The sequence below is a fragment of the Macaca mulatta genome, chromosome 19, assembly GCF_049350105.2.
Source record: "Macaca mulatta isolate MMU2019108-1 chromosome 19, T2T-MMU8v2.0, whole genome shotgun sequence".
Lineage (NCBI taxonomy): Eukaryota > Metazoa > Chordata > Mammalia > Primates > Cercopithecidae > Macaca > Macaca mulatta.
Window position 1 is genome coordinate 60,708,946 of NC_133424.1, and position 14,441 is coordinate 60,723,386.

At 46.6% G+C, this 14,441-nt stretch overlaps 1 protein-coding gene across 47 annotated transcripts in view; it reads left to right on the forward strand.

Moving 5' to 3' along the window:
- The window catches only part of LOC718594 (caspase recruitment domain-containing protein 8), a 90,460-nt gene that overhangs the window by 74,427 nt on the left and 1,592 nt on the right, over positions 1-14,441 (forward strand). For 14 of the 47 annotated variants that reach the window (XR_013409986.1, XM_077980649.1, XM_077980660.1 and 11 more), the window contains 3 exons: positions 2,499-2,640; positions 3,929-3,973; positions 4,753-6,695. Coding sequence is in view for 20 of the 47 variants with exons in the window: in XM_077980649.1 (XP_077836775.1) it covers positions 2,499-2,640; positions 3,929-3,973; positions 4,753-5,018 (453 nt within the window). In the remaining 27 variants the exon portion in view is untranslated. Of the gene's footprint in view, positions 1-1,657; positions 1,756-2,498; positions 2,653-3,928; positions 3,974-4,726; positions 6,696-7,744; positions 7,854-14,224; positions 14,323-14,441 lie in introns of those variants that run through there. The other 33 variants (XR_013409971.1, XR_013409972.1, XR_013409966.1 and 30 more) reach the window with 14 other exon arrangements.

Sequence of the window (14,441 nt, forward strand, 5' to 3'; positions counted from 1 at the left end):
ACAAGAAATGGGGAAAGGATTCCCTATTTAATAAATGGTGCTGGGAAAACTGGCTAGCCATAAGTAGAAAGCTGAAACTGGATCCCTTCCTTACACCTTATACAAAAATTAATTCAAGATGGATTAGAGACTTAAATGTTAGACCTAAAATCATAAAAACCCTAGAAGAAAACCTAGGCAATACCATTCACGACATAGGCATGGGCAAGGACTTCATGTCTAAAACACCAAAGCAATGACAACAAAAGCCAAAATTGACAAATGGGATCTAATTAAACTAAAGAGCTTCCACACAGCAAAAGAAACTACCATCAGAGTGAACAGGCAACCTACAGAATGGGAGAAAATTCTTGCAATCTACTCATCTGACAAAGGGCTAATATCCAGAACCTACAAAGAACTCAAACAAATTTACAAGACAAAAACAACCCCATCAAAAAGTGGGCAAGGGATATGAACAGACACTTCTCAAAAGAAGACGTTTATGCAGCCAGCAGACACATGAAAAAATGCTCATCATCACTAGCCATCAGAGAAATGCAAATCAAAACCACAATGAGATACCATCGCACACCAGTTAGAATGGTGATCATTAAAAGTCAGGAAACAACAGGGGCTGGAGAGGATGTAGAGAAATAGGAACAGTTTTACACTGTTGGTGGGACTGTAAACTAGTTCAACCATTGTGGAAGACAGTGTGGTGATTCCCCAAGGATCTAGAACTAGAAATACCATTTGACCCAGCCATCCTATTACTGGGTATATACCCAAAGGATTATAAATCATGCTGCTATACAGACACATGCACACGTATGTTTATTGTGGCACTATTCACAATAGCAAAGCCTTGGAACCAACCCAAATGTCTATCAATGACAGACTGGATTAAGAAAATGTGGCACATTTACAACATGGAACACTATGCAGCCATAAAAAAGGATGCGTTCGTGTCCTTTGTAGGGACATGGATGCAGCTGGAAACCATCATTCTCAGCAAACTATTGCAAGGACAGAAAACCGAACACCACATGTTCTCACTCCTAGGTGGGAATTGAACAGTGAGAATACTTGGACACAGGAAGGGGAACATCACACACCAGGGCCTGTTGTCGGGTGGGAGGAGGGGGGAAGGGTAGCATTAGGAGATATACCTAATGTAAATGACGAGTTAATGGGTGCAGCACACCAACGTGGCACATGTATACATATGTAACAAACCTGCACCTTGTGCACATGTACCCTAGAACATAAAGTATAATAAAATTTTTTTTTAAAATTTAGTTACTATTTTCTGAGAGTTGTAGGGTTTGTTTCCTAAAGAAACTAGAAATTTGCATGAGCTAAGCTTTTCCTAATTCCGTCCTGCCTATGAGGTTAGCTCCCTATTCCCCAGGGCAGCTTTGCTTAGGAATCCTGGGGAAGTCGGGTGCAGAACGAAGAGAAGGAAGGACGTGAAAGCACAGTGCCACATCTGACCCTTGGCTTCCCAGTGAGGCCAGGACAGACCTGATGAGCTGCCTTTACCAGTTTTCTCACGTTTCTGTATCGTCTGATATTCTGAGTTAGTAACAATATTAATGAGGAGCCTCAGCACCTAAGACTTTTTTGTTTGTTTGTTTGTTTGTTTCTGAGATGGAATATCGCTCTTGTCGCCCAGGCTGGAGTGCATTGGCATGATCTTGGCTCATTGCAACCTCCACCTCCCGAGTTCAAGCGATTCTCCTGCCTCAGCCTCCCAAGAAGCTGGGATTACAGGTACCCACCACCATGCCCAGCTAATTTGTTGTATCTTTAATAGAGACGGGGTTTCACCATGTTGGCCAGGCTGGTCTCAAACTCCTGACCTCAGGTGATCCGCCCACCGTGGCCTCCCAAAGTGCTGAAATCACAGGCATGAGCCACTGCGCCTGGCCAACACCTAAGATTTTTATATTCAGTTCAGATGATTTTTCTCTGACTCATGGGGTGTTGAGAGCTAGTTTACTCTTGCTTTCATAGAATAAAATTATTTCCTAACATTGTAAATTTAAAAGGATGTTTACTGGCTGGGTGCGGTGGCTCATGCCTATAATCCTAACACTTTGGGAGGCCGAGGGGGGCGAATCATGAGGTCTTCAGTTCGAGACCAGCCTGGCCACTATGGTGAAACCCCGTCACTACTAAAAATACAAAAATCAGCCGGGCGTGGTGGTGTGCACTTGTAATCTCAGCTACTCGGGAGGCTGAGGCAGGAGAATTGCTCGAACCTGGGAGTTGGAGGTTGCAGTGAGCTGAGATTGCGCTACTGCACTCCAGCCTGTGCAACAGAGCAACACCCCCTCTCAAAACAAAAACAAGAACAGGATGTTCAGGATGTTTACCTCTCTCCCTCTGTTTCCCCCTCAACCAGCCATGAATTGTGCAGAAAACAGGGGTTAAGTTCCATTGACCAGTTCACTGTAGGGAGCCGGGCCTTTCCACCCTCCACTGCTTCAAGTCAACTGCTCTGTTTCCTCTAGGAGTTGAAATTGTCCTACCGGAGCCCTGGAGAAATCCAGCCCTTCTCTAAATTCTATGCTGGGCAGATGAAGGAACCCATTCAACTTGAAATTACTGAAAAAAGACATGAGATTCTGGTCTGGAAGACTGTGGTGAAGCCAGGTAGGTGAGTGGGTGAGGCTGGCATTTTTGGTGAGGGGCAAATGCACCTCCACCATTGGATGTCAAAGAAGAGAGCCTGTTTATGTCTCCAGCCCAGATAAGAAATTGATTGTCAGTGTATCACCAACGTGAGGAAAACGAAAGTGATGGCGGTGGTTTGTCCATAGAAAGTGAAATGCTCAAGGAGCCAGAGAATGGGGATGGCCATGGGAATGGAAACCCCTCACACCCGCGGGTAAAGAACAGGAGATTTTTGGCCGGGCGCGGTGGCTCAAGCCTGTAATCCCAGCACTTTAGGAGGCCGAGATAGGAGGATCACGAGGAGATCAAAACCATCCTGGCTAACACGGTGAAACCCCGTCTCTACTAAAAAAATACCAAAAAACTAGCCGGGCGAGGTGGCGGGCGCCTGTAGTCCCAGCTACTCGGGAGGCTGAGGCAGGAGAATGGCGAAAACCCAGGAGGTGGAGCTTGCAGTGAGCTGAGATCCGGCCACTGCACTCCAGCCTGGGTGACAGAGCGAGACCCCGTCTCAGAAAAAAAAAAAAAAGAACAGGAGTTTTTTGGGTTTTTTTCCTCCCCAGAATCTTGCTGTGTCACCCAGGATTGTAACCCTCAGAGTTCCTATGACATTCTCCTGCCCATAGAAAGAGTATTGAAAAAATGGGCCAGGCACAATGGCTCATGCCTGTAATTCCAGCACTTTGAGAGGCTGAGGTGGGCGGATCACCTGAAGTCAGGAGTTTGAGACCAACCTGGCCAACATGGCAAAACCCCATTTCTACTAAAAATACAAGATTAACCGGGCATGGTGGCACATGCCTGTAATCCCAGCTACTCGGGGGGCTGAGGCAGGAGAATTGCTTGAACCTGGGAGGCAGAGGTTGCGGTGAGCCAAGATTGAGCCTGGGCAACGGAGACTGAGAGAGAGAAAGAGAGGAAGGAAGCAAGGGAGGGAGGGAGGGAGGGAAGGAGGGAGAAAGGAAGGAAGGAAGGAAGAGGGGAAGGGGAAGGGGAGAAAGGAAGAAAAAGAAAGAATGGAAGAAAGGAAAAGAAAAGAAAGAATACTGGAAAAATGTGTTGCTTTCTCTGATACATTTCCTGAATGGGCAGTGAGTGGCTCTTGACTTAATGGGGTTTTATTAGTATATTAGTGTGCCAAACAAGATCCCTGCCTTATAAAATGTATAGAATTAAATTATTTTCGTTGGCGCATGAAAGACTAGAAAAGCTCAGTAAGGGTATACGATTCGTTGTATGTCATCTCCAATTCTTCCCTGTTTTGTAGTGGATATCCAGCTTGGAGCTGCACCCTCCCCACCTGCTTTCTCAGGTTAGTGAAATGTTTACACTAAAGCCAGATGGATGTATCTGATATCAAGAGGCCTTTGAGTGCTTTGACATCACAAAGTGAGGCTCCATTCCTCCTAAGCTTATCATTTACAAAGAACAAGCGATGCCAGAGAAAAATACAAACAATGAGTATGATTTACTTAAGGGAGGACGTGAGGACATCACGTCCACACAAAGGAGCAGGAAACAGCAAGTTATTGGGGTAAATGTCTTGCATCTGGGGAACCGTAAGTTAAAGTAGTTCTATATTGAACTTTGAGAGGGATATAGTAAATATGAGACTAGGAAGTAAAATATCCAAAATGAAATGAACATGGGTTAGGCAACACTACAAGTTAAAGAGCCATCCCTGGCTGGGCATAGTGGCTCACACCTGTAATCCCAGCACTTTGGCAGACCGAGGCGGGTGGATCACCTGAGGTCAGGAGTTCAAGACCAGCCTGCCCAACTTGGTGAAACGCTGCCTTTACTAAAAATACAAAAATTAGCTGGGTATCGTGGCGCATGCCTGTAATCCCAGCTATCTGGGAGGCTGAGGCAGGAGAATCACTTGAACCCGGGAGGCAGAGGTTGCGGTGAGCCGAGATCGTGCCATTGCACCCCAGCCTGGGCAATGAGCAAAACTCCCTCTCAAGAAATAAATTAATTAATTAATAAAGACCCAGCCCCCACCCTGGAATTATGAATCTTCGTTTGGTGCGGATCCCAAATCCTGTAAGAGAGCAATTCTCAGAGTCCGCAACTCCCCCTTTCATCCAGGTGCAGCCTTTGTGAGGGAGAACCATCGGCAACTCCAAGCCAGGATTGGGGACCTGAAAGGGGTGCTCGATGATCTCCAAGACAATGAGGTTCTCAGTGAGAATGAGAAGGAGCTGGTGGAGCAGGCAAAGACACGGCAGAGCAAGACCGATGCCCTGCTGAGCATGGTGGAGAAGAAAGGGGACCGGGCCCTGGAGCTGCTCTTCAGAAGCCTTAGTGAAAGGGACCCTTACCTCGTGTCCTATCTTAGACAGCAGAGTTTGTAAAGGGAGTCAGTCCGAGAGTCTGGAAGAGAGAATCCAGCGTTCTCATTGGAAATGAACGAGTAGAGATGCATCCTTGATTCCAGTGTCCAAAACAGAGGAGGGCTGGGTCACATTTGCCCATCACACAGGCTTTGGGGACAGATACGTGACCTGGAAGACACCCATGGGCTGTATCCCCATGCCTTTCCCTCAAGAATATCTGAAGAAAATAACAATCGTGCTTTTAAATCTTTTCTAACCATGGCTCGATATATGACTATTCCATCCATTGACACGTTTCCCGAAGACCCAGGGTGAGTAAGTCAAAGCAGTTGTGTTTATACATGATAGGCTCCAGAAAGGAAAATTCTCCTGATGAACCTGAAAACCAGCTTTTATGGACACTCTGTTTGATGTGTCACCATTCCACCACAAAAAGCAGGAACGCTAACAAAACCTCTCAATCGAAGAGACTCAAGGTATTTCTTAATGGTATTGGTTTTATATACGTTGTTCCTTTAACATTTTATCTATTGCTGTTATTACTAGAATAATGTAAGTACGTTATTCTACAAGTACCCGGGAGGCGGAGGCTGCAGTGAGCCAAGGTCGCACCATCACATTCCAACCTGGGCGACAGATGGAGACTCCATCGAAAAAAAAACAAAAACCCTTGGGAAATTGCTATGTATCTTGTACTTTTAATCACTGAGATTTGTGTAACTCATTGACTGTTTCAATAGCTCTCGAGGAAAAGGGCCTATTAACGGATTTCCAGATATTTCCCATTTCTGCCGCTCTTGATTTTGCAAGTTTCATTCTGCAGTTTTCTTTTTTGTCTGAAAAACTTTGATTTGTAGTTCTTTTAGAGCAGATCTGATAGCTATGACTTCTCTTACTTTCCTTTCTTTCTTTTTTCTTTTTTTTTGAGACAGAGTCTTGCTGTCGCCCAGGCTGGAGTGCAGCGGTATGATCTCAGCTCACTGCAACCTCCACCTCCCAGGTTCAAGCAATTCTCCTGCCTTAGCCTCCCAAGTCGCTGGGGTTACAGGCGCCCACCACCACGCCCAGCTAATTTTTTGTATTTTTAGTAGAGACAGGGTTTCACCATGTTGGCCAGGCTGGTCTCGAACTCCTGACCTGAAGTGATCCACCCACCTCGGCCTCCCAAAGTGCTGGGATTACAGATGTGGCCCACCGCGCCTAGTCATGGCTCATCCTTGTATTGTAAGTAATTTTGATTTGTACCCTGGACATTTGAATGTTATGTTATGAGACTCTATGATTCATCTGTATCCGGCACAAAGTGTCCATTTTTTTTAGGTCTTCTATGAAGTGAGGTATTCATGTTAGCTCATTTTTAAAGTCTGTGCAGTTCTGTCTATCCCGTGTGTGCCTGTGAGATTGGGCGGAGGTTGACCCGCTAGTGCGGGTCTCAGGGCCTTTAAATGGGAATTAGGATCACAGCAGTGGATGCCCAAGTTGGGGTTAAGCCTAGGAATTCATAAAAGTCTTCACGGACTCACATTCTGCCACTCCATGTGCTTTATTATTGTTATGGTGAGAGAAACAGCATTTTGTTATTTTTCTATACCCTAACTTGAAGTAGAACTGAACTTTTGCATTTGAAGATTGAACGCCATAATTTTATGAAAAAAAAATAAAAATATGTTGTTATTAAAGCCAGGTATATATTAATATGAGTTTCATTGATTCATTTGAGTATGTGATATTAAAAATACAAGTCCATTAAAAAGAAGCCACTAGGCTTCTTTTCTAAGTGACATGTGTCACTGAGAGCTGATGTTACCATTTCACTTCCAAAAGTCTTTTTCAGAAGATAGCGTTTTAATTAATGTTAACACAAAGTGTACAAAATATATTAGTTTACTAACTCTACTTTTGTCATATCTTGACAAACTCTTTATTTTATTTATTTATTTATTTATTTATTTTTTTTTTTGAAACGGAGTCTCGCTCTGTCACCCAGGCTGGAGTGCAGTGGTCGGATCTCAGCTCACTGCAAACTCCGCCTCCCAGGTTCGTGCCATTCTCCTGCCTCAGCCTCCTGAGTAGCTGGGACTACAGGCGCCCGCCACCTTGCCGGGCTAGTTTTTTGTATTTTTTAGTAGAGACGGAGTTTCACCGTGTTAGCCAGGATGGTCTCGATCTCCTGACCTCGTGATCTGCCCGTCTCGGCCTCCCAAAGTGCTGGGATTACAGGCTTGAGCCACCACACCCGGCTGACAAACTCTTTAATATCTAGAGACTAGATATTATAAAATTAGGACCCGTTTATCCAGTATATACATAATATATACAGTGTGGCAAAGATAAATGGAATGCAGGCTGGACGCAGTGGCTCACACCTGTAATCCCAACACTTTGGGAGGCTGAGGCAGGCGGATCACCTGAGGTCGGCAATTCGAGACCAGCCTGACAATAATGGAGAAACCCCTTCTCTACTAAAAATACAAAATTAGCCGGGCGTGGTGGCCCATGCCTGTAATCCCAGCTACTTGGGAGGCTGAGGCAGGAGAATTGCTTGAATCTGGGACGCGGAGGTTGCAGTGAGCCGAGATCGCACCACTGCACTCCAGCCTGGACAACAGAGTGAGACTCTGTCTCAAAAAAAAAGAGTAAAGACTCCAAAGACCAAAGTTCCATTAACTGGCAAGTAATGGATCCAGGTCTACAACACTCTATCTCCTAATGTCGTCTCCAGATTAATTTTTTAAATCACCCAGGGCAGCAATCTGCAATGTCCTCTGGATCTGTGTCAACTCTTGTGTGGCAAATGACTGAAAGTTCAACTTCAATGGAATAAAAATATATAGAGCGTGTCCTGGCTCTACTGAATGCAAGGACAGGAGGTAGGACTGACCCCAGGGAGGCTGATCCATGGGCTCCAAAAACACCACAAGGAAGGAACGTTTCTCCAGGTGTCCACCCGGCCTTCCGTGGTGTTGGCTCCACACAGTATTCACATGAAGCCTCACATCTCACAAGAGACGACTGGGAGGAGAGCAAGGGCAGCCTCTGATCCTTCCCGATGAGGAGAAGGCTCCTCGGGATGTTGTAATGTCTCGCAGACACATTTCCCATTCGGCCTATGTCTCCAGGAAGTCAGGAGAGCAGATTAAATTTTCAAAATCACGCCTAGAGGAGGGTCAAGATGGCTGGCTGGACACAGCCCGGAAGCACCACTCCCACCGAGAGAAACCAAGATACTGGGTAAACCAGCAGACTTAGAGCAGATCTTCGGAGAGAAAACACCAAGAGTTGATACAGAGGCGATGCAGACGCCAGGGCTGAAGAACGAGGAACCTGGGAATGTGGTGTGGGGTAGCGGAACGCTAGGGCCAGTTCCCAGCACTGAAAGGCTCCTAGGGGAGGGGTGAATGAAGGGACAGAGGGACGGCAGGCTCTCACCACAGACCGCTGATGTACCAGCTATAGGAGACCACACGCCTTCCATAGACATTTTTTTTTTCTTTTGAGACGGAGTTTCGCTCTTGTTGCCCAGGCTGGAGTGCAATGGCACGATCTCAGCTCACTGCAACCTCCACCTCTCAGCTTCTAACAATTCTCTTGCCTCAGCCTCCCGAGTAGCTGGGATTACAGGCCTGTGCCACCACGCTCAGCTAATTTTTGTATTTTTAGTAGAGACGCGGTTTCGTCATGTTGGCCAGGCTGGTCTCGACCTCCTGACCTCATGATCCACTCGCCTCAGCCTCCAAAAGTGCTGGGATTATAGGTGTGAGCCACCGCGCCCAGCCTCCATAGACATTTTGTCAGAGACATGTGAACCAGAGCAACTCCATCTTGAGTAGGAGCTGGACAAAATGAGGCTGAGACCTACCCAGCTGCATTCCCAAATGGTGAAGGCATTCTAAGTCACAGGATGAGACAGGAGGTCGGCACAAGATACAGGTCATAAAGACCTTGCTGATAAAACAGGTTGCAATAAAGGAGCCGGCCAAAACCCACCAAAACCAAGATGACGATGAGAATGACCTCTGGTCCTCCTCACTCCGACACTCCCACCAGCGCCATGACAGTTACAGATGCCATGGCAACGTCAGGAAGTTACCCAATGTGGACCACGTGTTTAGCATAGCATCAAGAAATAACCATAAAAATGGGCAACCAAGGCCGGGCACAGTGGCTCACGCCTGTAATCCCAGCACTTTGAGAGGCCAAGACAAGCGCATCACCTGAGGTCAGGAGTTCGAGACCAGCCTGGCCAACATGGTGAAACCCCATCTCTACTAAAATAAAAAATTAGCCAGGCATGGTGGCACGTACCTGTAATCCCAGCTACTTGGGAGGCTGAGGCACAAGAATTGCTTGAACCTGGAAGGTGGAGGTTGCAGTGAGCTGAGATCATACCACTGTACTCCAGCCTGGGCAACAAGAGCAAAACTCCGTCTCAAAAAAAAAAAAAAGAGAGAATCTCTCATATACCATATTCCCTGGGGGAGATTTGGAGATTTGAAAACCACTCACAATCTCGGGTATTGTCACATCTGCTTTTGTCCTCATGTGCTTCCTCCAGTGTGAATCCCACCGTAGGAAATGCTACAGGGCCTCACTGCATTTGGGAGGCTGTGGTGGGAGGATTGCTTGAGCCCAGGGATTCGAGACCAGCCTGGGCAACATGGCAAGATCCCGTCTCTACCAAAAAAAAAAAAAAAAAGTAATAAGCTAGCTGGACATGGTGACATGTACCTGTAGTCCCAGCTACTTCAGATGCTGAGGCAGGAGAATGGCTTGAGTTTGGGAGATTGAGACTGCAGTGAACCAAGATCGCGGTCTGCACTCCAGCCTGGGCGACAGAGCAAGACACTGAAAAAGAAAAAAAGAAAAGAAAAGAAAGAAAGGAAAGGAAAGGAAAGGAAGGAAGGAAGGAAGGAAGGAAGGAAGGAAGGAAGGAAGGAAGGAAGGAAGGAAGGAAGGAAGGAAGGAAGGAAGAAAAAGAAAAAAGCAAGTGAATTTGAATCTGATCAAGCATCCATATCTAACCACCAGTTTAAAAGAAATTCAAAGGCTAGAAAAACGTGTTAAATGACAGCCAGGCGCAGTGGCTCACGCCTGTAATCTCAGCACTTTGGGAGGCTGAGCCAGGCAGATCACCTGAGGTCAGGAGTTCGAGATCAGCCTGGTCAATATGGTGAAACCCCGTCTCTACTTAAAATACAAAAAAATTAGCTGGGCATGGTGGCAGGCGCCTGTAATCCCAGCCACTTGGGAAGCTGAGGCAGGAGAATCGCTTGAACTCGGGAGGTAGAGGTTGCAGTTTGCCAAGATCATGCCATTGCACTCTAGCCTGGACAAGAGCAAAACTCCATCTCCAAAAAAAAAAAAAGAAAGAAAGAAAAACATGTTAAATGACAACACAAGGATGTAATTGGCAAAACTGAAACCAAAGAAAATTTAACAGAAAAAAATGACCTAGTTTCTACAATAACGATGTTTGAATGGGGGGGGGTGGAATTAGATAAGTAGCAACTTAGAATAACAAAGAATTAACACACACACACACAAAAACTTAACACACGCACAAAAAAAACCTATTATAGTGGATGATTTGTATCTCTATGCAAAGGAATAAAGTAAAAATAAGAACCAGGGAAATGACCACATTAACAGGATATTTTATGATGTCCTGAATGATGATTACTTTTAACTGTAAGAGAATATTTATGTAAGGGAATAAAGCATTTTTTAACTCTTCATCTTTTAAACATACATAGTGATTTTTTAAAGTTTTGATTGATTGATTGATTGATTGATTGATACAGAGTCTCACTCTGTCACCCAGACTGGAGTGCAGTGGCAAGATCTCAGCTCACTACAACCTCCACCTCCTGAGCTCAAGCGATCCTCCTGCCTCAGCCTTCCAAGTAGCTGTGACTACATGCACCACACGCCTCTTTTTTTTTTTTTTTTTTTTTTTGTAGAGACAGAGTTTTGCCATTTTGCCCAGGCTGCTCTCAAACTCCTAAGTTCAGGCAATCCACCCACTTCGGCTTCTCAAAGCATAAGCCACCACACCTGGCCATGATGTTCCCAATTTTCTTTAAAAAGATCCACCTAGGCCGGGCGCGGTGGCTCACGCCTGTAATCCCAGCACTTTGGGAGGCCGAGGCGGGCGGATCACAAGGTCAGGAGATCGAGACCACGGTGAAACCCCGTCTCTACTAAAAAATACAAAAAAAATGAGCCGGGCGCAGTGGCGGGCGCCTGTAGTCCCAGCTACTCGGGAGGCTGGGGCAGGAGAATGGCGTGAACCCAGGAGGCGGAGCTTGCAGTGAGCCAGGATCGCGCCACTGCACTCCAGCTTGGGCGACAGAGCAAGACTCCGTCTCAAAAAAAAAAAAAAAAAAAAAAAAAAGATCCACCTAGCAGTGAAGGCATAGGTGAAACGGGATATTAAGGATACCAGAAAAGAAGCAGGTTCTTTGTGGGGTTTTTTGAGGTTTTTTTGTTTGTTTATTTGAGACGGAGTCTCACTCTGTCGCCCAGGCTGGAGTGCAGTGGCACAATCTCAGCTCACTACAACCTCTGCCTCCCGGCTTCAAGCGATTCTCCTGTGTCAGCCTCCCAAGTAGCTGGGACTACAGGCGTCTGCCACCACACCCAGCTAATTTTTGTGTTTTTAGTAGAGACTGGGTTTCACCATTTTGGCCAAGCTGATCTCAAACTCCTGATCTCGTGATCCGCCCGCCTGGGCCTCTCAAAGTGCTTGGATTACAGGCGTGAGCCACCGCGCCTGGCCAAGAAGCAGGTTTTTGAAGGGACAGGTTGAGAAAACAAGGAAAGGAAGCACCACTGGAGGAGACGAAGACCCAGAGACAATAGAAGGGAATTGGACACCTACAACCACTAGAGGTCGCAAGAGGAATATCCTTTAGCACCCTGAGCCCAGACCTGAACCAAGGTTTGTTTTTTTTTTTTTTTTTTGGTTTTTTTTTTTTTTTTTGAGACGGAGTCTCACTCTGTCGCCCAGGCTGGAGTGCAGTGGCCGGATCTCAGCTCACTGCAAGCTCCGCCTCCCGGATTCACGCCATTCTCCTGCCTCAGCCTCCGGAGTAGCTGGGACTACAGGCGCCCGCCACCTCGCCCGGCTAGTTTTTTGTATTTTTTAGTAGAGACGGGGTTTCACCGGATTAGCCAGGATGGTCTCGATCTCCTGACCTTGTGATCCGCCCGTCTCGGCCTCCCAAAGTGCTGGGATTACAGGCTTGAGCCACCGCACCCGGCCCTGAACCAAGGTTTTAACAGGGTTCTCAACTCCTTGGACTTCTTGGGTCGTAATTTGGGAGCCTCCAAAAAGGACAGCCTGAAATGAGGGCTTACCTGCAGGTAGTTTATTTGGGGAAGAGATCAGAAATTTTCTTACGCCACATTTTACTTTTTTTTTCTTTTCTTCTTTTTTTTGTTTTTGAGACGGAGTCTCACTCTGTCTCCAGGCTGGAGTGCAGTGGCACCATCTCGGCTCACTGCAACCTCCGCCTCCCGGGTTCAAGCAATTCTCCAGCCTCGGCCTACCCAGTAGCTGGGATTACAGGTATGCACCACCACGCCCAGCCCGTTTTTGTATTTTTAGTAGAGACAGGGTTTCACCATGTTGGCCAGGCTGGTCTTGAACTCCTGACCGCAGGTGATCCTCCTGCCTCAGCTTCCCAAAGTGCTGGGATTACAGGCGTAAGCCACCATGCCCAGCCATACATTTTACTTTGTAACACTACATACCATGGAATACTGTTCAGGCTTTAAAAGGAATGAAATACTGATACACACATGCTTCACCACAGGTGAACTTGGAAAACATTGTGCAAAATTAAATACGCCAGACACAAAAAGGCAAAGGTTGAATGATTCCACTTCTAGGAGATCCCTAGAACAGTCAGATTCCTAGACACAGAAAGTAGAACAGAGCTTACCAGGGACTGAGAGAAAAAGGGAATGGGGTGTGATTATGTAAAGGGAACAGAGTTTTAATTGGGAAAAATGACAAAGTTCTGGAGATGAATCGTGATGCTGGTTACACAGCCATGTGGCTGTACTTAATGCCACTGAAGCATACGCTTTAAAATGGTTCACATGGAAATTTTTGTGATGTATATTTTATCACCGTAAAAAAATGTAACTGGGGTAGGTATCAATCAATATTAGGCAATTTAAGCTTTATAGTAGAACTTCAGTACTAGAGTGAAGAAAGACAGTGCATAAAAAATAAATTACTTAGGCCAGGCGCGGTGGCCCCACGCCTGTAATCCCAGCACTTTGGGAGGCTGAGGCAGGCGGATCACCTGAGGTCGGGAGTTCGAAGCCAGCCTGACCAACATGGAGAAACCCTCTCTCTACTTTAACACAAAACTTAACCAGGTGTGGTGACGCATGCCTGTAATCCCAGCTACTCGGGAGGCTGAGGTGGGAGAATCGCTTGAACCCAGGAGGCGGAGGTTGTGGTGAGCCGAGATTGCTCCATTGCACTCCAGCCTAGGCAACAAGAGTGAAACTCCATCTCAAAATAAGTAAATAAATAAATAAATAATTTAATTGACCAGATAGGGATTTCCAGCCCTTCCTTCCTGGGGAACTGCAGGAGCTGGCTGGGCTGGGCTTAATCTTTCCTCCCAAAGAATCAAAAGAAAAAGAGATGCAGGCCGGGCGTGGTGGCTCACGCCAGTAATCCCAGTACTTTGGGAGGCTGAGGCGGGCGGATCACAAGGTCAGGAGATCGAGACCATTCTGGCTAACACAGTGAAACCCTGTCTCTACTGAAAATGCAAAAAAAAATTAGCCGGGCGTGCTGGCGGGCACTTGTAGTCCCAGCTACTCCGGAGGCTGAGGCAGGAGAATGGCGTGAACCCAGGAGGTGGAGCTTGCAGTGAGCCGAGATCGCGCCACTGCACTCCAGCCTGGGCGACAGAGCGAGACTCCGTCTCAAAAAAAAGAAAAAGAAAAGAAAAAGAGATGCAAATCAAGGCTTGCTGGGGACCCTCAAAAGAAACGAAACGATGTAACTCGAGTAGAGGTTAAAGGTTTTATTCAGCTGATTTGCATCAGGGCACCCAAAGATCAAGCAACTCCCATTTAAGCAGAGTCAGGGTGGGAAACTGAGTCTGTGTCCTGGAGGTCTGGGTTTGGGCAGTCATTTTGGGTTTTGTTTTGTTTGGTTTGTTTGTTTTGAGATGGAATCTTGCTCTGTCACCCAGCCTGGAGTGCAGTGGCGCGATCTCAGCTCAGTGCAACCTCCTCCTCCCAGGTTCAAACGATTCTCCTGCCTCAGCCTCTCGAGTAGCTGGGATTACAGGTATGCACCACCACGCCCAGCTCGTTTCTGTGTTTTCAGTAGAGACAGGGTTTCGCCATGTTGGCCTTGAACGCCTCGCCTCAGGTGATCACCCACCTCAGCCTCCCAAAGTGCTGGGA